Here is a 23,611-nt window from a genome sequence, read left to right on the forward strand (position 1 = left end):
ATACTGTACCCACTATCTTATCTTACAGTTGAACTCTAGACTATTGTAAAGTACATATCTCATTTAAGGGTATTTGGAGACAGTTTGTAAATGTAGATGACCACTCTGTTCCTCAACAGACATCCTCAAATCCTCCATGAAACAATCTGATTCCAGTAATAACGTCTGCTGAAATGGAACTGTTATCTGTCTACTAAATGACATTGATTTATTCTAAGAAAAAAAAAAGTCTTAACTTCATGTACTGTTATAAACACACAAACTCTTCAAATGGATGTCTGTTAATTGAACATGCTTTATCTCCTAGTGGGACATACAGTAATTGTATGCTAGCAGGATGTGCGTATACATGAGTCCTGAACAACTTTTTGATTATGTGAATGCCTTCTGTTGTTAAAAAGAGACAAACACAACAGAGAGAAGAACCCTTTAAATCATGTAATGTGCTTTCCCTGGAGACGCCGCAACAGACACGTTACATTCAGCATGTTCAGCTTGAATTGTTGCCCCTCATCACACTTTCTCTTTGTTGCAAGACAGTAAAATAGAAGTTATGCAGGCAAAGTTTACATTTTCATAAGATGGATTGAATAGTTCATGTACACTGGACGCAGCACTTAGTCTGACTGTACATGGTCACAGAGTAACAGAGGGTGATTCCTTCATGATTCCTTAATGAACCCCTTTGCATTGCTGCCAAACAGATAGGCCTATATACGCTTTAATTGTGTGCCAACCTAAACAAGTCATCAAAACACTGCCCACCATAGAGTCCCGATGATGGCCATTTTCATGGGAATTGACAAAAGGAACACAGCCCCTCACTCTACATAGAAGTCATAGAAAACGAAAGGAAAAGGCATGGAAACAAGAGTATTAAATGCTCAGAATTGAGAAAACAAACAAACACAGAATTTCCCAGACAGATGATTAAACATGTTATAAAAGGCTTCCATATTAAAAAACAAAAACAAAAAAAAACCAGCATACATTTGCTGAATATCACCCCTTGTGACCTGTTGCAAGACTTTTACAATTGACCTCCCCAAATAGTCTTGTTTCAAACATCTCATTTCAAGCTCTAGATCTTTGATCCTTTGCCCCAAAGTCAGGCTACAGCAAATCTACGGTACATACGCCAATAAAAGCAATGCCATATTTGACAACCTTGTTGGGGCTTTTCTTTCTTAAAGGGACATGCGCATAGTTGAGGAACAGAGGAGACAAAAAAAGAAGAAGAAAAGACACTGCTAACACACCAGCAGTGTTGGAAAATGTTCTCAGACGGTGACTACACTGCTCCATTAAAATAATGCATGAAAATACTAATGATAATCCAAAGCTATTTTTTGAAATGCATTCATTTTCATCAAGATCAGGAATTCTCAGCCAAACTTTGTAAACTATAATCTCATGTTCTTTAGTGCATTTTTCCATACCTCTGAGTAATCCGCCTATTTCTAAAAAGCATGTGATGTAATCATCTTTTTTTTAACATCCAAAGTGATCCACTGTGCCCAACTTGGTGAAGCAGTGAATGTTTGCCAGACCAGTCGCATGCACACTATGGGAAATGTTGGGCACGACACATCTGAACTAACCGCTGTCCCTCTTGATGCTTCTTCTGCTGCTGGGCCCACAGTTCAGACAGTAAATATGCAGTTGGAAGGAGGCTGTAGACTCCCACGTGCGGCGAATGCACCACTACCTCAGTCAGGTTTCATTATAGCACAGAGGCGGTGTGTTGTCTTCCCCCTTTTCTTAGCAAAAGTCCATATTTGCTTTTTGCAACCACTCACTATAGCCTTTGACCTCCTCTACTGTAAACATAATTATCCTGTCAATGAGTATTAATATGAGCTGTTTTTGTTCTGATTAACAACTGCAAGATTCCCCCCCCACCCCCCCCCCACCCCCCCATACATGATACAATGTACTGCGCACAATAGTTTATACGCCCATTCTGGAAGCATAATGTTACTGAGAACATGCAAGTTGTTGAGTATACAGCAGAGAAAAAGCTAAGTCTTTGTCTTCTTTGTCATTCTTCTTGCTCTTGCCTGGACGGGGGATGTTCAAGCACGAGACTCCTTCTTTGAGTGGGGCTTGTTTCCCAGCACAGCGTCCATCTCTGTGACTGTTTGTGGGGTCATTTGGGATAAAACCTGCAAAGGAGGAAAAGGGGAATGTGATCCTGGTTCTGAACCCCATACAGTAACTACAGTAAACTACAGTGGAATGTTTAAAGTAATGTTTCGCCGGTTGAATTCAGAAAATGAATGCGCATATAAAGTAGTAGTGGGCAAAGTACGGCCAATGGACTCCATATATATATATATATACAGGAAGTCCTCGAGTTACGCACTCGACCTACGATGTTTCGACTTTACGACGCCCGTGCCTCATCCGCCATTTTGTCCCAGCACCATAGTGTTTCTGCTTAGCGAGTGCATAGTCCTTGTCTGTGTTTGTGCGGCGGGAGTATCTTTGCCCTTTTCGCCCTCCTTTTTTCACACTCTCAGCAGTAATGGTACAGCATCTTATTTTTTAATTTTAATTTCTTTATACGAAGTGTTAACCTTTCCTGCTACGGTCACCTGACCGTGGTCGGGGTTAACTCCTTTCTCTCGTTGCACAGCTGAGCTGGGTGGCGGCAACAATAAAGCACCGATTTGCTGCTTTATGGCCTAATTAGCTCCTCTGCACATACGTCAACGCGTCCTCCGCTAATCGCTACTCTTCCCCAGTCGCCGTCACTACACTTGCTACTGTATATGAGGGGCCGTTAGGGACATTACTCAGGATTAGCTCTCACACTTACTATTCAACTGCTTTCACACACACACAAACTACTGAAAGGCTCTCATAAGGACTACTAAAACACTCTCATACACACGAGTCTTGCTCTCATTACCACTACTCAAATGCTCTCATTGAATACTCAAATGCTCTCAATTACACAACTCAAATGCTCTCATTTACACTACTCAAATGTTCTCATTGACACTACCCAAATGCTCTCATTTACACTAGTCAAATGTTCTCATTTACAGTACTCAAATGCTCTCATTGACACTAGTCAAATGTTCTCATTTACACTCCTCAAATGCACGCATTGACACTAGTGAAATGCTCTCATTTAACTACTCAAATGCTCTCATTTACACTAGTCAAATGCTGTAATTTACACTACTCAAATGCACTCATACGCACGCGTCTTGGTCTCATAAACACTCAATCACATTCTCGCACACATCACTGGCATTCACGAGTTGATGTCAATCATGCTCACACATGAATAGTGTAAATCTTTTATTCGTTTACCTATCTATCTATCTATCTATCTATCTATCTATCTATCTATCTATCTATCTATCTATCTATCTATCTATCTATCTATCTATCTATCTATCTTAAAATAAATCTCCCACAAGTATGTATGCGAGGATTTGAGATGGAAATGTGAAAGGATTTGAGTATATTTTATGAATGGATTTGAGGATGGTATGTGAATAGATCTGACATGTTCTTGTGAGTGTGTTTGAAGTGTTATGTGTGCAAACATTTGAGGCTTGTATGTGAGCGTGTATTTATATGAGTTGAAAAGTAATTGGTTTCAAAATAAAATATAGCATTGACCAACAGCAATAAAGTACAAAAGTAAGCCTAACTTAAGCAGTAGCATTACATAGCATTATACATACATATATATTGTTAATGTATATATGGCGTATACTTTTTGATTATTGTGTTACAATAACGCTTTTCCTCATTGATTTAAAATGATTGCTTTTAATGTGTAAGTGCTGTAGGATATGACGTAATGATCGGTCAATCAGAAGTCGTGTCTTGTATGACGTAGGGCTAGGCTGGCTCGTCTATCCAGAGCGAGACGCCATTATTCGGACGCGGATGCTGCCGAATAAATGTGCCTTTCGGGCTAAAGCGCAGTGGACGTGTGTTTACTCATGGACTCAAGACAGAGTTTCAACACCGCTGCGTTACAATCTGAAACGTATACGGTTCGTTGCAGGCAGGATGGCCGGATAGTCGCGTTTAAGCTCCCCTGCGCTGGTGTACCTAATGAGGTGTCCAAAGGGAATAAAGGAATTTAATTGTCGTAGTGAAACTCAGAATCAGAATCAGAATCAGAATCATCTTTATTTGCCAAGTATGTCCAAAACACACAAGGAATTTGTCTCCGGTAGTTGGAGCCGCTCTAGTACAACAAACAGTCAATTTACAGAACACTTTGGGGACATAAAGACTTTGACAAAAAACAATTGTGCAAAAAGATGCAGAGTCCTCTAGCACTTAGAGCAGTTCGAACGACTAATATTGCAATAGTCCGGTGCAATGACCATTGTGCAAAGGGCGCTGAGACTTCAAGGAGTGTATGTGGTTTAAAGTGACAAGTAGTGCGATCATCTGGGACAATGTCGGTTGTGCAAATGTTAAAGATACTCCTCAATCAGTGTGCAAATGGAGCAGATGCTACTCTGGCATGAGTGGCCAGTATATGCAAATAGTGCAGCATGGCAAGACAACGACAGTGAGTGCACGAGTAATAAATAATTGGCCCCACAGAAATGTGACAACGAACTCAAGTCAAAAAATTGTGTCATAGACACAATTTGTGTCACTCGTGTCATAGATATGCACTCCAGACTACACACAGTCACAGTCAAATATTTCATGACTTTTTTAAATAGGGGTACCTCTCAATAAATTAGAATATAGTTGAATTTTTGAATTTATTTTTATTCAGTACTCATAGAGTGATTAAACGCTGAAGTACTTTTCAGAGGGCAAATTCCAACCTAATTTCTACATTAATAATCACTCTTGAATTAATTCACTATTTCGTTTGACGTATTTTAGTTTCTCAATATGGGGAATTTTTTTATATGATATGTGCTGCAATCATCAAAATAATACATATTTGAAATATGAAATACTTCACTCTGAGTGTGTGCAATGTGCAGTTCATCTTTATAATTTCACTTTTTGAATTGAACTACCTAATAAAAGATTTACACTATTCACATGTGAGCATGATTGACATGAAGTTGTGAATGCCAGTGATGTGTGCGAGAATGTGATTGACATGCTCGCATGAATGCATTTGAGTTGTGTTGATGAGAGCAAGACGTGTGTGTATGAGAGCATTTGAGTAGTGTAAATGAGAGCATTTGACTAGTGTAAATGAGAGCATTTGAGTAGTGTTAATGAGAGCAAGACTCATAGGAATGAGAGTGTTTGAGTAGTCCTTATGAGAGCCTTTCAGCAGTTTGTGTGTATGTGAAAGCATTTGAATAGTAAGTGTGAGAGCTCATCCTGAATAATGTCCCTAACGGCCACACACACACACACACACACACACACACACACACACACACACACACACACACACACACACACACACACACACACACACACACACACACACACACACACACACACACACACACACACACACACACACACACACACACTGGCACGGTGGGTGACTGGTTAGTACATCTGTTAGTACGTTCTGGGGACCGGGGTTCAATTCCCGGCCCCGTCTGTGTGGACTTTGCATGTTCTCCCCGTGCCTGGGTGGGTTTTCTCTGGGCACTCCGGTTTCCTCCCACATCCCAAAAACATGCGTGGTCGGTTGATTGAAGACTCAAAATTGCTGGTCGGTGTGAATGTGAATGCGACTGATTGTTTGTTTGTATGTGCCCTGCGATTGGCTGGCAACAAGTTGTACCTCGCCTCCTGCCTGATTATATATATATATATATATATATATATATATATATATATAACACAGTGGTTGTTTACTGTAACTAACTATGAGTCAGCATGTAAATGAAGATGATGGATGGAGAGGTTAAGAAATGATCCATCTTTACCCGCAGTGCGCCCAGGTTCTCCAGCAGCTGGTCTGTGTTTGAAACACCCAGAAGCACCGAGCTGACGCCTTCACTGCGAAGACACCATGCTGGGTGGGGGAAAAAAACAGTAGGAAAGTTATTTTATTATTATAGAGAATCACATGGGAAGCATGCTTATAATGTTTAATGACCAAATTGTCTTAAAAAGGATCAGCAGGAACCTTTGCTTTGTGTTGTGAGCCAACATTTTTGGTGCAATCCAGATTTAGATACGCTGCCTTTAGAGGGCATCAAAGAACACTACAACATTACTAGCTCAGGCCCGGTACACACATAAAGAGAATCAGTTTTTTATTTTTTTATTTTTTTTTGGTCCCGATTTTTCCCAAGCAGGCCGAACACCAGAAAATCGTATGTCTTATAAGACTATCCTATAAGATTGTCCTTAGGTCTGAGGTGTGTTAAGTGTGGGGAGCAAACTCCACTCAGGAGGCTGTGAGGCTGACTTGCTAACCATTAGGCCACAATGCTGCAGAAAGGCTAATTTAATTTTGTCTTTTTAAACTCTCCATAACAACAGATTAAAGAGTAATGCAAAAACAAAAAAAACATCTCTGCAGTGTTATTTGGGCGGTACCGATGGCCAACTGTGCGGCGGTGCATCCCAGCCTGTCTGCCAGTAGGTGGAGCTCCTTGATTTTAGCTAGCTGCCTGCGCCCCTCCTCACTGTTCACTCGCTCCCTCAGCCACTGGTAGCCCTTGAGCCGCAGCCAAATGGAGAAAAAGAAAAAAAACGTGAGGTAAAGTTCTTCTTTACTGATTTCTCATGAAAAAAATGCCCCACTGATTGGGTGAGGAATCCCATCGGAAGGCCATTTAAATCAAACGGACCTTCATTGCTGCTCTGGAGCACTCTGGTACTCCATCGCTGTACTTCCCAGTGATTAATCCACACGCCAGTGGTGACCAGGTCATGGCTCCAACACCTGAAAGAGACAAATGAAGTTTGTCTTTGCCTATTCAGCACATGAGCGGAGAAGATCAAGTGGAATATAAATGTTGGATGAATTGGTACCGATCTTGTGGTAGAGCTCAGGCAGCTGCACCTCGACTTTATCCCTCTGAAAATAGTGATACTCTGCCTGCTCGCACACAGGTGGTATCAAGTTGAACTGGCGGGCCACCGAGTAGGCTTCCTAATGCAGGAAAGACGGTTACCCATCAGCATTGGTGAACTGACAACAGGACAATGGGAAGCAATGATTGACAGTCACCATGATTTCCATGGCGCTCCAGCGTGAGGTGCCCCAGTACATGGCCATACCCTGGTTGATGACAAACGTCATGGCCCGCACAATCTCTACAGAGAGCAGTTTAAATATCATATTGAAAACCTGCTTCCACTTTAATACCACACTTGATCTTAAGCATGTTCAAACTCACCTTCCATTGGACTGTTGACATCATTTCTGTTGGCAAAAACAATGTCCACATAATCGAGCTGGAGTCTTGATAAGGATCCTCTTAAACCTGTCATTGTTAAAGAGACCATAAGAAACACAACTATACCACGTGATACAATATATTTTAACATGATACAATGTGATGAAACAAAATTCTAGGATGCGCTATTTGTAATAGTACAATACAAAACGGTACCAAAAATAAAATACCATATGAAATGATATAATACCATACAATGCATTACGATATAATGTGTTACGATACAACAGATAATGATACATGACAAAATCATACAATATATGCCAAACCACTATAATATGATCATACGACATGGTATTTTTTTTTTACTGAATTATAACCTAATGGATACTGTCACAAAGGCATACATTTGAAAAAAAAAATTTTTTTTTATTATTGCAGTTTGGTGGTGGTATAGAACTACCTCATATCATAAATACATATTTTGACCCTCTAATGTCTCTAATTATCCACCCATCCATTTTCTATATGACTAGTCCTCATTAGGATTGCAGGTGAGCTGGAGCCACAGCTGACTTGAGACGAGAGGCGGGGTGCATCCTGGACTGGTCACCAGCCAATCACAGGGCACATTTAGACAAACAAGCATCTACACTCACACACATTAAAAACCTACGTATGGACAATTTATAGTCTTCGATGAGCGTAACGTATGTTTTTGGAATATGGGAGGAAGCAAGAGTACCATAGAGAGAACCCACACAAGTACAGGGAGAACATGTAAACTCCACATGCAAATCTAGAACCTTAAGAAGTGTGAGGCAGAACTGAATATGTCAATTGTTAGAAAACAATACCATACAACATACATTTCTAATAAATAAAAAAATAGGGTAACCAAAAATGCAGCTCTCAATATGATGCAGCCACTGCAAACTACAACCGCAAAATTAAACATTTGAATTATTGAATACCTCTCTATTGCTGAACATTATTATCTTCTTAGCATATTCTGCTTTGGTTCAGTTGTTTGGAGATGGTAGTATTGTTATACATCTCGGAAGGACACGAGTGTCTTACAGCAATTTGCGTGGCAGTTGCCAAGTTATTTCAAAAAACAAATGACAAATGTCAGCCTCATGATGATGCTTGAGGAAAAGTCCTATTTGACATTTGAATTCAGTCATACAACTCGTGCAAGAAACATGTAAAAACTAACTTCTGAGCAAGAGATCATTTTTAACAGTGCCATGCTGCTGGGTCAGAAACAAATCTGTTTTTATAAGGGATATGTTGATTTAAACCCTGTCTGTTATGCATTCTTGTCAAATGTCATGGTTCATCCTGCGTTCCAGTCTCGTGTGTGTCATCATTTTTGTCCACATTTTAGTGACAGGCCTGAAGCTGACTAAAAGCCCAAGTATGAGCGCTGTCCCAGCATGCCATGCAAACGTTAAAAGCTGCACAAATTTGACCTGTTACGTAACGACGTCAAACCAAAAGGCTCATGACAATGACGCCTATTTAAATCCTTATTTAATTGGACAGCCCAAGGCCATGCTGTGCAGTATGCGCTAAACAAACAAAAGTAGTCTTCTTTTGGATTATGCAGTGCGGGAAGAGCTGATTAACCGCCTGGAAAAACAATGATCACGAGGTGGATTTTCCATGGAGCTTCGCCATGTTCTTTTGTCCCCTCAGCTGACCCTGAGTCACTAATTCACACCAGATAGTGTCATTTGAAAAGCAATGAGATGATGCTTTACCTTCAATGATGTGCTTTCTGGAGAGCCCTCTCTCTGTCTCTGCTCTGTGAAGTGACAAAAGTATAGCGGTGCAACTATTAATCGACAACTAACCGATTATCAAAGTAATAACATTTTTGACAATCGTGTATTTGTTTGGAGACGTTGTTTAACTTAAAATTGTCCAAATCCTGCATATTCCAGCCTATCAACAGTAAATATTAATAATAACATTTATTATAATAGTATAGCAGACTGATTACCGTTGTGTTTCATTAAAAAAATACATTTACCAACATCATCTATTATTTCGGAAAACAATTGTCAACATTTTTGCTTATTTTCTGACATGTTATGGACCAAACCAGTAACTGAATCATAAGCATTTTATGTTTGTGCATTTTGTACTGTCAATTAGAAATAATGCCCTGTTTTTGAATAAAGGGATGGAAATAAAAAATCCGATTCCTTGATTATTTGAAAAGATTAAGCAATTATTAAAATAATTGTTAGTTGCAGCCCTACAAAAGTACACTTTGATTATCTAATATTGAGCACAGCTCGTAAGCAAACAACATTGTGGTTTGAATAATAGTAATAATGTACTGGAAAAAATAGCACTTAAATACTTACTGGCCTCCCCAGTAGATCTTAGTTGTGATGACAATACTAGAGCGTCTAAAAGAATATAAGGATAAATATTTACAACAGTTACGATCATGAATGGATTCACACTGACACAAACAAATGAAATACATTCTTTTTGTTATTGGGGTTGTTTCCCTCTCATGTAGCTAAGTAAGTTCATCAAGACCTTTGAAATGTTGTGATCCCCACAAAATGGAACCATCCAAATATGAATTTGAAGCAACAAAAGTATTAAAGGGACACATATGTAAAAATGACTCTTTAAGCGATGGTATACAAATTTGGCCTCCAGTGTGCCTGCCCATCAAGAGGGAAATCAAACACAATTTTTTTGAAGGATGATTTCCCTGTCTCCATGAGTTAAAACGCTATTGTTGTCTGTATGGGTGGTTCCTGTTATGCATACACTAGCTGGTGAGATGAGAAGAGGTAGCCAGTAAAGCCTTTCTTGTCACATAAACAACAAATTGTGGAAACAATGCAGAATATGCCTCCTATACACAGTGGTACCTTGACTTACGAGTGACCTGTTTTACAAGTTTTTGGAGATACCTTGACTGATGTTTTTCTTTTTTTTCTTTTCTTTAATTTAATTTAATGTTATTTTTTGCTTTGACTTTCAAGTAAAAATTTGAGATTCGAGTAACATGATGGCTTGTGTTTGGCAGATAGTGAACAATTCTTTCACTCTTTATTGTCACTCCCAGTAGACGTTTACTGTCAAACTAAGCATAAAAGAAACATCCTTTAGAAGTCTGCTGGCCTAATGCTAACACAAAATTGTTGCCGTGTTAAGACCCTTAAAGCAACAGATATTGGAACACAAACAGTGCAGGAACATGTAGACAGACAATATAACAATACTCACAGGCATATATTATTTAACCTTTGCAGAGAAATTACTAATATTACTGCAGCTTACTGAGTCGGTTCTGAAACTCTTCTTTGTTTGTGTCTATATGTCTGTATTGTACTGCCCCTGGTGGTGCACACACCAGAAGGAGCACAATGTGAGGCTGGCACAGATTAACGGCATTTCCATTCATGGGGAATGGTGATTTAAGCATGGACATGGAACAAATTAAACTCATAAGTCAAGGCACCATTGTAATGCATTTTTCTGTAGCATTGCACAGTAACATGAAGAATATTTCCTCTGCAGGAGTGTGATAAATAAGTAGTAGTAAGTAATAAATAACCTCCATGCTTTCTTCTTGATTATGTTCCCCAGTGTGATCTCTGCTCTGTGGAGAAAAACATTAAGGCTATTTTAATTTCATAATATTAAATAATACCGAAAAGCATGTTATATAAAATGATACATGACTCAAAGGAAGATGATTGTTTTATTTTCTAGATAAAGGAAGGTGACTATATATACACAAACACACACACATACATCAAACGCACACACACACATATATATATATATATATATATATATATATATATATATATATATATATATATATATACACAGAGACTAGGTCATATATGAGGTCTGACCTTCCAGAAGCATAAACCTCTGCGGTGTCAAATAGGTTGACCCCGTTCTCATACGCTAAGGTCATCAGGTTCTCTGCCATCTGAGGGAAGAAAAGAAAGGCTAAGACTGAGAAACAGGTTGATGTGTAGCAATCACACCACATGTGACCAAATGACAAAGAATACAGAGGCTGCGGCTATTGATTTAGTAATAACTACGGCCCAAAAATAAAAGGACGCCTGTAAGGTCTCACCTCGTCAGATATTTGTGATCCAAACGTCACCCATGTGCCTGATTGGAGAGTCATGGATGTGTGTTACGTTTGAGGCCATGAGAGGAAGATGAGATTATTTCTCATGTTTGGGAACTCACCTAAGCCAAGGCAAGACACACGGAGGCCGGACTTGCCCAGGTTCCTATGAGGAGACAGAAAAAACACAAGATCTGAAATGAAAGCGGGCTCAACTTTATGCTGCCTCTCAATTCCAGTTCTTGTACAAATTACTTTAGGGACATATATTGATTTGTTGATCAATAGTAATACAATAAATGATCACGAGAAGAAGAAAAAAAACTAGCCACCTTACTATAGCCACCTTTATTTTGATATCTGATTGCACTTCCTGGTCACTATTTACTCCCAGTGAAAGGCTTGAAAGTGATTGAGGAAATGTAGTTTTCATTTCAGTTTTTCATATCATTTTCTACGTGCGTTAATATGGTTTAGAGAATACTGACAACATATTGACCACTTAATATAAAAGACCTCCAATTCAAGAGCCAAATGAAAATTCATGATTCCAGATTTTTTAACATTCTTTTGATTGTGGATGTTGTTTGCGTGGTGTAGAATCAGCTGACTGTGATATTTTGTTATTTATTTAGCTACATGAGAGGGCTCAACACAATTTGACAATGATACAATGTTACAATAAGGGAATTTACACAAAAGTGATAGAGTACCATAATATAGATCACAGGTGTCATACTGAAGGCCCAGGAGCCAGATCTGGTTGGCCACATCACATTATGTGGCATACTTAAACAAATAAAGTGTGCCTCCTTCATGTTTAAATGGGTTCGTTCTTTTCATTTTGACAAAAAAAACAAAACTTTTTTTACATTTACAAATACTACATTTTTTTTCACCAAATCCTCTTAACATAAATTAAAAGTTGTATACTTAAATAGTTGCATGCCACAATTTCACATTACTTCGGATTTCTTCTTCAATTTGTGGTTAACAATATACAGAAAATACCACATCTCAGGCAACAGTGTATATTATACACACAGCGGCATGGTGAAAGACTGGTTAGAGCGTCAGCCTCATAGTTCTGAGGACCCGGGTTCAATCCCCGGCCCCACCTGTGTGGAGTTTGCATGTTCTCCCTGTGCCTGCGTGGGTTTTCTCCGGGCACTCCGATTTCCTCCCACATTCCAAAAACATGCATTAATTGGAGACTCTAAATTGCCCATAGGTGTGACTGTGAGTGCGAATGGTTGTTTGTTTGTTATGTGCATTGCGATTGGCTGGCAACCAGTTCAGGGTGTACCCCCTGAACTGGTTGCCAGCTGCCCGATGACAGCTGGGATAGGCTCCAGCACGCCTGCGACCCTAGTGAGGAGAAGCGGCTCAGAAAATTGATGGATGGATGGCTATATATGTATAACCGACTTTGGCATTCGTCAAAAGAGGGAAGGACTTGCTTCTGGCTCGGGTGAGTGGCAAAGGAGACCGGAACAAACCACCCATAGGAGCTTTACAAATCTACAATGTCTTTTACACAAGATGTCTTCAAGAGCTACCAAAGATGACCACAACTACTGCTATGAATGATACAATATGACACGATATGATACAACATAAAATGACAATACAATTACAAATTATACAAAAAAACAATACAAATTGTAATTTACAAAGGGATACGATACGAATAAAACAATACAATGCTTCTATGAATTTAATAAAAATTATTGAATTAAAAATGAATGACATTATAGGGTACATGCGAATGGTTGCTCCCATTGTGCTGTTCGGTGCCAATGCGCCTGTGGTTAAAATGTGTTTAATTGTTGTGAGAACAATTGACCTTCTGCCGTTCATATGTTAACAGCTCACAGTAGTGGTCCGCTACAGAGAAATAGCTGCGGGGAAGTGGGCTCAGATGGGACCCGAGCCAAAAGCCCAGAGCCTTGGGTCTGACCACTTAAATGGCCCAAAATGTGCCAGCAGGAGCTGAGGAGAGCTTTATTACCCAACATGCCACATTTGATTACCCAGACGGCTGGGTTTTGAAGGGCGAAAAAGAGCTGCATTTGTGACCACGGAAGCATGTACAGATAAATTGACTTGATGCTGGCTCTCCTCATGCATGTGTGCTGTCCCCAATCCTAATTAGATGCAAGTAATAGGGTGGGAGAGGAACATCAGAACTGCAGTGCTACTACAGTAGCTGCTTGCTGTCTTTTCATCACCAGTGCCTCCCCACCATTTACACTGCCTGTCTGCCTGCCTGTGTCCGCCACAAATAACCAAATGCAGGAAGACAGTCTGTCAGAGCATTTAGACTCAGCCCAGCGAGCCCTGCTTTTATTTTCTCTGCTCTATTTTTAATGCCTTGATCTATTTTTAGATTTCTGTACATGTAAGCGTTTGTGTCCCACTGTGTGGGTGTGGGTGTGTGCGTGCATACACGCGTTGGTGTGTATGTGGAGTGTGGGTGTGAAATGCTCATTGTTTAGACTCTGTCAAAATAGCACACTCCAGCAGGGTCAGGATTGCTTAGCTGCAGGGAGGAGGATGCAAGGAAAGGCAAGTGGGCTCAGATAAAGCCGATTCCTGGGATGCAAGGCCAGCTCTTCGTCATGGCTTCCCACCAATGACAGCATGACTCCTCTGAGACCAGCAACACACTGACTTTGAACACTGGCAATACCTTATATGAGGCACAAGGGACTTCTTCTAAAGCCTTTTTCTGATCACACGTCTAAATTGTTTTCATTTGCTTTGTCCTTTGACTGTGACGGATAGATAGATAGACAGATAGATAGATAGATAGATAGATAGATAGATAGATAGATAGATAGATAGATAGATAGATAGATAGATAGATAGATAGATAGATAGATAGATAGTTTTATCTTTATGCTCAGAAAGTTGGCATTTTTTATTAAACCAACCCATGTTATACTGTTGTTTACTAAAAAAAAGGGAAAAAGCAAGAAACAAACTGGTCAAAGAAGTCTACACTTTCTTTGGTAAGTACGGTGTTAATGTTATCACAGAACAATATTCTGTGGGTCTTGACAGATCAAACAAAGTGCTCTAAAACGGCTGGCGATATGAGGAACCCTGCTTTGCAAACAGCATGCAGTTGAGTTGAGAGGTGGATTAAGTCAGGTGGTACCAAATGCCCTGGAGGTGGGGCTCGAAGGCGAGCGCCTGGTGGCCGGGACTGCACCCATGGGGCCTGGCCGGGTAACGTGGGTCCCCCTTTCCATGGGCTCACCACCTGTGGGAGGGGCCATAGGGGTCGGGTGCAGTGTGAGCTGGGCGCTGGCCGAAGGCGGGGACCTTGGCGATCCGATCCCCGGCTAAATAAGCTGGCTCGAGGGACGTGGAACGTCACCTCTCTGGCAGAGAAGGAGCCTGAGTTGGTGTGTGAGGTTGAGAAGTTCTGACGAGATCGCCTCCACATACGGCTTGGGCTCTGGTACCAGTCCTCTTGAGAGGGGTTGGACTCTCTTCCACTCTGGAGTTGCCCACGGTGAGAGACACCGTGCAGTTGTGAGTATACTTATTGCTCCCTGGCTCGGCGCCTGAACGTTGGGGTTCATTTCAGTGGACGAGAGGGTAGCCTCCCTCCGCCTTCAGGTGGGGGGACGGATCCTGACTGTTGTTTGTGCCTATGCACCAAACAGCAGTTCAGCATACCCACACTTTTTGGTGTCTTTGGAGGGGGTGCTGGAGAGCGCTCCCGCTGGGTATTCCATCGTTCTGCTGGGTGACTTCAATGCTCACGTGGGCAATGACAGTGAGACCTGAAAGGGCGTGATTGGGAAGAACGCCCCACCCGATCAGAACCCGAGTGGTGTTTTGTTATAGAACTTCTGTGCTCACCATGGATTGTCCATAACGAACACCATGTGCACTTGGCACCAGGACACCCTAGGTCGCAGTTGGATGATCGACTTTGTGGTCGTGTCATCGGACTTGCGCCATGTCTTGGACACTCGGTTGAAGAGAGGGGCGGAGCTGTCAACTGATAACCACCTGGTGGTTATCAGTTGTTTTGTCTTCCCTCTGTTTCACACACACCTGCTCCTGTGAGCATCTTCAGCACCTGTGCCTCGTTCACCCTAATTACCACTTGCATTTAACCTCGTGTCTCATTCTTTCTCGTCGCCAGTTCGTTGTACCTTGTCGTCGCATTCCAGCATTCCTTGTTTCCACGTCAAAGACTCACAGTAAGAATAGACCCTGTTCCGATTATCGACCTCGCCTTTTTGCCTCATGTTTTTGGATACTGTGTCCTTTTTTGGATTGCCTGCCTGTGTATCGACCTCTGCCTTTATATTAAACCTCTCTTTTTTTAAACTGTCCCTTTGTTTTGGAGTCGTGCATTTTTGGGTCCTATCCTCTGTTCCGTTCATGACAGGTAGTGAGTAGGATCCGATGGTGGGGGAAGATTCCGGTCCGACCTGGCATGCCCAAACGTATTGTGAGGGTCTATTGGGAACGCCTGGCAGAATCCCCTGTCAGAAGGAGTTTCAACTCCCACCTCCGCCAAAACTTCACCCACGTCTCGGGGTAAGCGGGGCACATTGACTCCGAGTGGACCATGTTCCGCGCCTCTATTGCTGAGGCGGACGACCGGAGCTGGGGCCGTAAGGTAGTCCGTGTCTGTCGTGGCGGCAATCCCTGAACCCGTTGGTGGACACCAATGGTAAGGGATGCCATCAAGCTAAAGAACGAGACCTATTGGGCCTTTTTGGTCTGTGGGACTCCTGAGGCAGCTGATGGGTACCAGCTGGCGAAGCGGAATGCAGCTTTGGTGGTCGCTGAAGCAAAAAATCGGATATGGGAGGAGTTCGGTGAGGCCATAGAGAACGACTGCAAGAACGGCTGCGAGAAAATTCTGTTCCACCATCCGGCGTCTCAGGAGGGGGAAGCAGTGCGCCATCAACACTGTGTATAGTGAGGATAGGGCACTGCTGACCTCGACTCGGAACGATGTGAGTTGGTGGGGAGAATACTTCGAAGACCTCCTCAATTCTACCGACACGCCTTCCCATGAGAAAGCAGAGTCTGGGGTCTCTGAGGCGGGCTTTCTTATCTCTGGGGCTGAGGTCATCGAGGTGGTTAAAAAGCTCCTTGGTGGCAAGGCCCCGGAAGTGAATGAGTTTTGCCTGGAGATCCTAAAGGCTTTGGATGTTGTGGGGCTGCACGCCCCTGCAACCTCGCGTTGGCATCGGGGACAGTGCCTCTGGATTGGCAGACTGGGGCGGTGGTCCCCCTTTTTAAAAAGGGGGATCGGAGGGTGTGTTCCAACTACAGGGGGATCACACTCCTCAGCCTCCCTGGTAAGGTCTTTTCAGGGGTGCTGGAGGGAGGGTCCGTCAGGAAGTCGAATCTCAGATTCAGGAGGATCAGTGTGGTTTTCGTCCTGGCCGTGGAACAGTGGACGAGCTCTACACCCTCGGTAGGGTCCTCGAGGGTGCATGGGAGTTCGTCCAACCAGTGTACATGTGTTTTGTGGACTTGGAGAAGGCATTCTACCGTGTCCCTCGGGGAGTCCTGTGGGAGGTGCTTCGGGAGTATGGGGTACCGAAACCCCTGATACGGGCTGTTCGGTCCCCGTGTGACCAGTGTCAGAGTTTGGTCCGCATTGCTGGCAGTAAGTTGGACTCATTTCGGGTGAGGGTGGGACTCCGCCAAGGCTTCCCTTTGTCACCGATTCTGTTCATAACTTTTATGGACAGAATTTCTAGGCTCAGCCAAGGCATAGAGGGCGTCTGGTTTGGTGGTCTCAGTATTGCATCTCTGCTTATTGTACAACCCCAATTCCAATGAAGTTGGGACGTTGTGTTAAACATAAATAAAAACAGAATACAATGATTTGCAAATCATGTTCAACCTATATTTAATTGAATACACTACAAAGACAATATATTTAATGTTCAAACTATTTTTAGGAAATAATCGTTAACTTAGAATTTTATGGCTGCAACACGTTCCAAAAAAGCTGGGACAGGTGGAAAAAAAGACTGAGAAAGTTGAGGAAGGCTGATCAAACACCTGTTTGGAACATCCCACAGGTGAACAGGCTAATTGGGAACAGCTGGGTGCCATGATTGGGTATAAAAGGAGCTTCCCTGAATTGATCAGTCATTCACAAGCAGAGATGGGGCAAAGGTCACTTCTTTGTGAACAAGCGTGTGAGATATAGTCGAACAGTTTAAGGACAATGTTCCTCAATTTACTATTGCAAGGAATTTAGGGATTTCATCATCTACGGTCCATAATATCATCAAAAGGTTCAGAGAATCTGGAGAAATCACTGCATGTAAGCGGCAAGGCCGAAAACCAACATTGAATGCCCGTGACCTTCGATCCCTCAGGCGGCACTGCATCAAAAACCGACATCAATGTGTCAAGGATATCACCACATGGGCTCAGGAACACTTCAGAAAACCAATGTCAGTAAATACAATTCAGCGTTACATCTGTAAGTGCAACTTGAAACTCCGGGCCAAAGAGGAAAAGAACCATCCGGACTGTTATGGACGCAAAGTTCAAAAGCCAGCATCTGTGATGGTATGGGCCTGTGTTAGTGCCAATGGCATGGGTAACTTACAAATCTGTGAAGGCACCATTAATGCTGAAAGGTACATATAGGGTTTGGCGAAACATACGCTGCCATCCAAGCAGTGTCTTTTTCATGGACGCTCCTGCTTATTTCAGCAAGATAATGCCAAACCACATTCTGCACCTATTACAACAACCATAACACACACCCATGATATGGAAAGACTACATCTCTCGGCTTGCCTGGGAACGCCTCGGGATCCCCTAGAAGAGCTGGATGAAGTGGCTGGGGAGAGGGAAGTCTGGGCTTCCCTGCTAAAGCTACTGCCACCGCTACCTGACCTCGGATAAGCAGACAAAAATAGATGGTACCAAATGTACGGCACCACGCTGGTGTACGTATTAAACTGTACTACTATGTGTAGCGGGGCTATGGTTAAGGTAAACAGTCACTTAGTGGTACCAACTGTTCTTCTATTCAGGGAGAGGCATTTATTTGTGGATGAAAGACTCTTGTAATTGGGGCTTGGTGTCTATTAGTCAACGGCACTAATTGAGCATTTGGGAGAGATATTAATATTCATACATGAAACAGGTTTCAGACACTCAACATCCTGTCATTAAATGCATGTGCCACAATAAACAGTATTTATGTACAGTAAAAACAATAAATAAATAAAAAACTCACTGGAGTATGTCACTGTTTCTCTTACATCTGCACCCTCCCGCACTGAGCCGAACTCCACAGCCCTCTGCAGTGCTGCAGTCTGCTTATTTACTATCAGTAAGTGCGGAGGGACACATGCTCACTCTCGGCTTTCACTGACAACTTGCCCCTCAATTTCCTCTGAGCGTGCACTTACGTACACAAACGCGCACACACACACATACACACACACACACACACCGAAATGAACGTCCCCAGACATCCCATTTCATGTGAAGGGGCCTCTTATGCAAAAACACATCCATAATGTGCTGCGCAAGCACGAGGGCGGCCGCTCGACGCGTCGACGGGCCCGTTCACGCATGATGGCGAGGAAGCTGGAACACAGGCACACATCTGCAAATGGCTCTGCATGGATGCACTCATAAGCAGTGCGCACAGATGCTGCTCTGGCCTTCGTAAGAAGCGCCGCATGGTTTCTTCTGTATTATTATTTCTGTCTCGCAATAAATCACAAAGCTCGGACAAGGTGATTGGACGGGACTCGGTTGTTGTGATACATTATTAATGGTGCAGGGCAGGGAGGCACACAGGTGCTCTGTCATGGTGTAGTCACCATTTTAACCTGTGCTGACACCTCCAGTTAGCTTGCACCCGTGGCGGCAGCAAGACAATACATGCAGATGGTCGTGAGCACATGATGGATATTTTGCTCACTGCAGTTGTCTTTAGAAGGCCCACTCATGCTGAGCAGGCTCTTCTCCACAGGGAAGCACACCTTAGATATTAACGTCAACGTGTGAGTGTGTGTGCACGCTTATTCTTGGATGTGCGTTTTTCCCTAAGCAAATTGGAAGCAAGATGGTGCACTGTCCGCGCGTTTTTAATGATGCCCTGTGGGTTCTGGGCTTTCAAAGGAATCTACAGGAGGTCTTGTAAAGTCTGGACACAAACTGTAGGCATAAATCCATACTTCTTAAGAAATAACATTTTGAAGACCAGTTCATTCAATGCGAACAAAAAACATCTTCAATATGATTTCCAATATTTTGCGTGATTCATGTGAACTCGATTCAAGAACTCCACATCGTGTCCAGATTTTAGGGACGCCCTGTACTTATGAGTACGGCACTGGCCACCTGGGGGCAATTTAATACAGACCTACGACTATAAATGGAGACGCTAAAAACTCCTAAGTAAGCTGCAATTATATTAGTCGATCTTTGCAGAGAAAGAAGATATGCGAGTGAATATTTTGCTATTATCTGTCTACATGTGTTGCACCACAGTTTGTGTTCAAATATCCATTGCTTAAACGGTTCCTTCTCTGGCATTTTGGATTGCTTGTTAGCATTAAGCTAAATGGAAAAAGCTACGCAACTTGTAATTCTTGTTGTTTTATGTGTACTTTGACAGTAAATTTAAACTGGGAGTGGTAAGAAATAATTTGAAGCTTCTTTTTGAAGAATTAACCACTATCTGGCAAATAGCTACTCTTTTTGAAGTGAGTTGAGCTGAATACACTGCCAGCATACAGTGCTTGTATCTCTACCTTCTCAAAGCAAAGAAATCGTCAAAATGACAGCTCATATCTCAGTTCTATATCTGTATGTCAATGCACCACTATAGTCATACAGCGGCTGAAATAAGTATTTAATACGTCACCATTTTGCTCACTAAATATATTTTCAAAGGTGCTATTGACATGAAAATTTCAACATATGTTGGGAACAATCCAAGCAATCCATACATACAAAGAAAGTAGAACAAATAAGATCAGAAATTAACTTATGTGTAATAATGTGAAATGACACAGGAAAAAAATATTAAACTGGTATTTATTTAATACTTTGTACAAAAGCCTTTGTTTGCAGTGATAGGTTCAAGACGCCCCCTGTATGGAGAAACGAGTCTCATGCATTGCTCTGGTGTGATTTTGGCCCATTCCTCCACACATGCAGTCTTCAAATCTTGAAGTTTCTGTGGACTTCTTTTATGGAGCTTGAGTTTCAGTTCTTTCCATAGATTTTCGATTGGATTCAAGTCAGGTGATTGGCTGGGCCATTCTAACAGCTTTATTTTTTTTTCTTTGAAACCAATTGAGCGTTTCCTTGGCAGTATATTTTGGATAATTATGCTGCTCATTATCCACCCTCATTTCATTTTCATCATTGTGGCAGCAGATTTCTGTCAAGAATGTCTCGGTACATTTGGCCATTCATCGTTGCTTCAATAATGTGTAGTTTACCAGTACCATTTGCTGAGAAGCAGCCCCACACCATCATGTTCCCACCTACGAGCTTCACTGTTGTTCTCCTCCAAACATGGTGTGCATTATGGCGTCCAAAGATTTCAAATATCCTCTCATCAGACCAGACTATATTCTCCCAGTATTTAACTGGCTTGTCCAAATGTTGTTCAGCAAACTTTGAACAAGCTTTGACATGCTTTTCTTACAGCAAAGGGGTCTTGCGTGATGAGCATGCATACAGGCCATGGCGGCGGAGTGCATTACTCACTGTTTTGCTTGTGACAACAGTGCCTGCTAATTCCAGGTCTTTTGAAGCTCTCCACAGGTGGTCCGTGGCTGTTGGACAACTCTTCTGATTATTCTTTGCACTCCTCTGTCAGAAATCTTGTGTGGAGCACCTGATCGAGGCAAATTTATGGTGGCATGATTGGCTTTCCACTGACGTATTATGGCCCCACCCATGCTCACTGGAACATTCAGAAGCTTAGATATTCACCTGAAACCAATGCCATCGGAATGTTTTGCGACAATTAGTTTGCGATGGTCTTGAGAAAGCTCTCTGCTCTTACCCATCATGAGATGTGTCTTGACTCACACTTTGGCAATGAGACCTTTTTGTAGGCTATCAATTACGACTGAACCAGCTGATATTCATTTACACTGACAAGGGGCTGGATTGCTGTTTGATTATTGATAGATTTTAGGTGTTGTCTTGGCTTTCCATGTCTTTTTGCACCTCCCTTTCTTTATGTTTCTCCCTTTATGTTTTCAATACTTTTTCCCTGTGTCATTTCACTTTATTACAACTTAATTTCTGATCTTATTTGTTCTACTTTTGTTGTATGTATGGACTATTTGGGTTGTTCCCAACATCTGGTGAAAATTTAATGTCAATAGGACCTTTGGAAATATATTTAGTGAGAAAATGTTGACGTGTTAAATATTTATTTCAGCCGCTGTATATATTAGGTGAGTTTATCTCCTGAACTGCAAAGTCCCAGGTAATTATTTGTAGGAAGGAATTTTTAAGATGTTGCCTTTATTGCTTCAAATGGTTGTAGCTCGACATGCTAAAGTCAGTTGATTGGTCCACGAAGAACTTCCGTGTGATGATGATTTGCAGTTTCTATTTATGTCTTTTATTCTTGGCTCTTATAAATAATGCAGTGCAGTTAGAGGCAGAACTAATTTTTCCCAATACTTAAGTTTCCGCACCGTCACTTATGATAGATGCACTTGCATAAACAGTGGAGTCCAAGCAGAGATTCCCGAGTGCTCTGGCAATGTTATGTGCATTTAATTTGCACTAGCTGCATGGCTATACTGCTATACGACGATGCATTTTGTGTGTCTTGTTGTAGTGCTTTTTAAAAGCTGCTTTTCAACGCAGTTCGCATGATTGTTGATTGTTTTTATTACCAAGAGCTACAGCTTTGCATGCCATGTGTGAGGCCACTATTTGAGGTATACAGTCATCCATCCCATCCATCCATTTTCTGAGCCGCTTCTCCTCACTAGGGTCCCGGGCGTATCCCAGGTATCATCGGGCAGGAGGCGGGGTACACCCTGAACTGGTTGCCAGTCAATCGCAGGGTACATACAAACAAACAACCATTCGCACTCACATTCACACCTACGGGCAATTTAGAATTGTCAATTAACCTACCATGCATGTTTTTTTTGGGATGTGGGAGGAAACGGGAGTGCCCGGAGAAAACCTACGCAGGCACGGGGAGAACATGTAAACTCCACACAGGCGGGGCCGGCGATTGAACCCTGGTCCTCAGAACTGTGAGGCAGACGCTCTAACCAGTTGACCACCGTGCCGCCAGGTATACAGTCAGTTTCACATATTTTTCTAGTACTATTAAACATCACTGCAGAAAAGATTCTAGACCTTGAAAAAAATTCACCAAATACAATTCAGTTTTCCCCGTTAAAGTTAATTGAAATGCCATTAATCTGTTCCAGCCCCCAAAATCCACCACAGTTTTTGTTTTTAATAAAGTAGCAAAGTATTGTATAAAAACATAATAGAACATGAGAAAAGAGAATGCAAATACATAAACTGTATTTATAAAGTGTAACTACTTTATGTACTGAAGTATTTATGTGTTGGATGTGTACCTTTAAGGGGCGTGGCCTAGTGAGTGACAACAGGAGCTGGAGTCAGGGTTGCTGTTGTGCAGAATTTTCAAGTTCATAAACAAAACACCTCTCTTTCTACTGCTGCAGACATTTCTTGCTGAATGGTAAAATTGTTCATTTACAAGTACATTTCTACTTAAACTCTCCTTTTTGAGCTTGTGTCTAAGGTACTGCTTCTTGCAGAGTGAATGCATGACCAATTTTGACCACATTTTGAGTTTTGGAGACCGTTGTGTATTCCTTTTTCATTTACATATATTCAATTAATTCTATTCCCTGGCCATCATTCATTGACCTCACTCCAATGCATTTTCTTAGGAACTTTATATTTTTGGTGGAAGCCTTTTAGTTGCAGTATTTCTTACTTAATTGGTAAAGTGTGAAAGAAGTAGTTGTTATCAATGTTGTACTTCTCAGCTCAGCTATGATAAATGCTCAACAATAAAATCTTTGTGTAACGTGACATCTTTCATTCAGATGCAGTATATTAAAACTGTTAAGAAAGTAGGTCTGTCCTAATTTTAAAA

At 41.8% G+C, this 23,611-nt stretch overlaps 1 protein-coding gene across 2 annotated transcripts in view; it reads right to left on the bottom strand.

Moving 5' to 3' along the window:
* Window positions 1–415: 415 nt before the first annotated feature.
* The window catches only part of LOC133416148 (voltage-gated potassium channel subunit beta-2), a 40,908-nt gene continuing 17,712 nt past the window's right edge, over window positions 416–23,611 (bottom strand). For both annotated transcript variants that reach the window (XM_061702850.1, XM_061702848.1), the window contains exons 2-14: window positions 11,577–11,620; window positions 11,458–11,495; window positions 11,225–11,304; window positions 10,918–10,962; window positions 9,704–9,748; window positions 9,092–9,135; window positions 7,326–7,412; window positions 7,157–7,242; window positions 6,958–7,078; window positions 6,774–6,868; window positions 6,520–6,640; window positions 5,901–5,989; window positions 416–2,165 (exon numbers count right to left, since the gene is read on the bottom strand). In XM_061702850.1, coding sequence (XP_061558834.1) covers window positions 2,076–2,165; window positions 5,901–5,989; window positions 6,520–6,640; window positions 6,774–6,868; window positions 6,958–7,078; window positions 7,157–7,242; window positions 7,326–7,412; window positions 9,092–9,135; window positions 9,704–9,748; window positions 10,918–10,962; window positions 11,225–11,304; window positions 11,458–11,495; window positions 11,577–11,620 — 985 coding nt within the window. In that variant the 3' untranslated portion in view covers window positions 416–2,075. The remainder of the gene's footprint in view (window positions 2,166–5,900; window positions 5,990–6,519; window positions 6,641–6,773; window positions 6,869–6,957; window positions 7,079–7,156; window positions 7,243–7,325; window positions 7,413–9,091; window positions 9,136–9,703; window positions 9,749–10,917; window positions 10,963–11,224; window positions 11,305–11,457; window positions 11,496–11,576; window positions 11,621–23,611) is intronic.

Source organism: Phycodurus eques, chromosome 17, assembly GCF_024500275.1.
Source record: "Phycodurus eques isolate BA_2022a chromosome 17, UOR_Pequ_1.1, whole genome shotgun sequence".
Classification (NCBI taxonomy): Eukaryota; Metazoa; Chordata; class Actinopteri; order Syngnathiformes; family Syngnathidae; genus Phycodurus; species Phycodurus eques.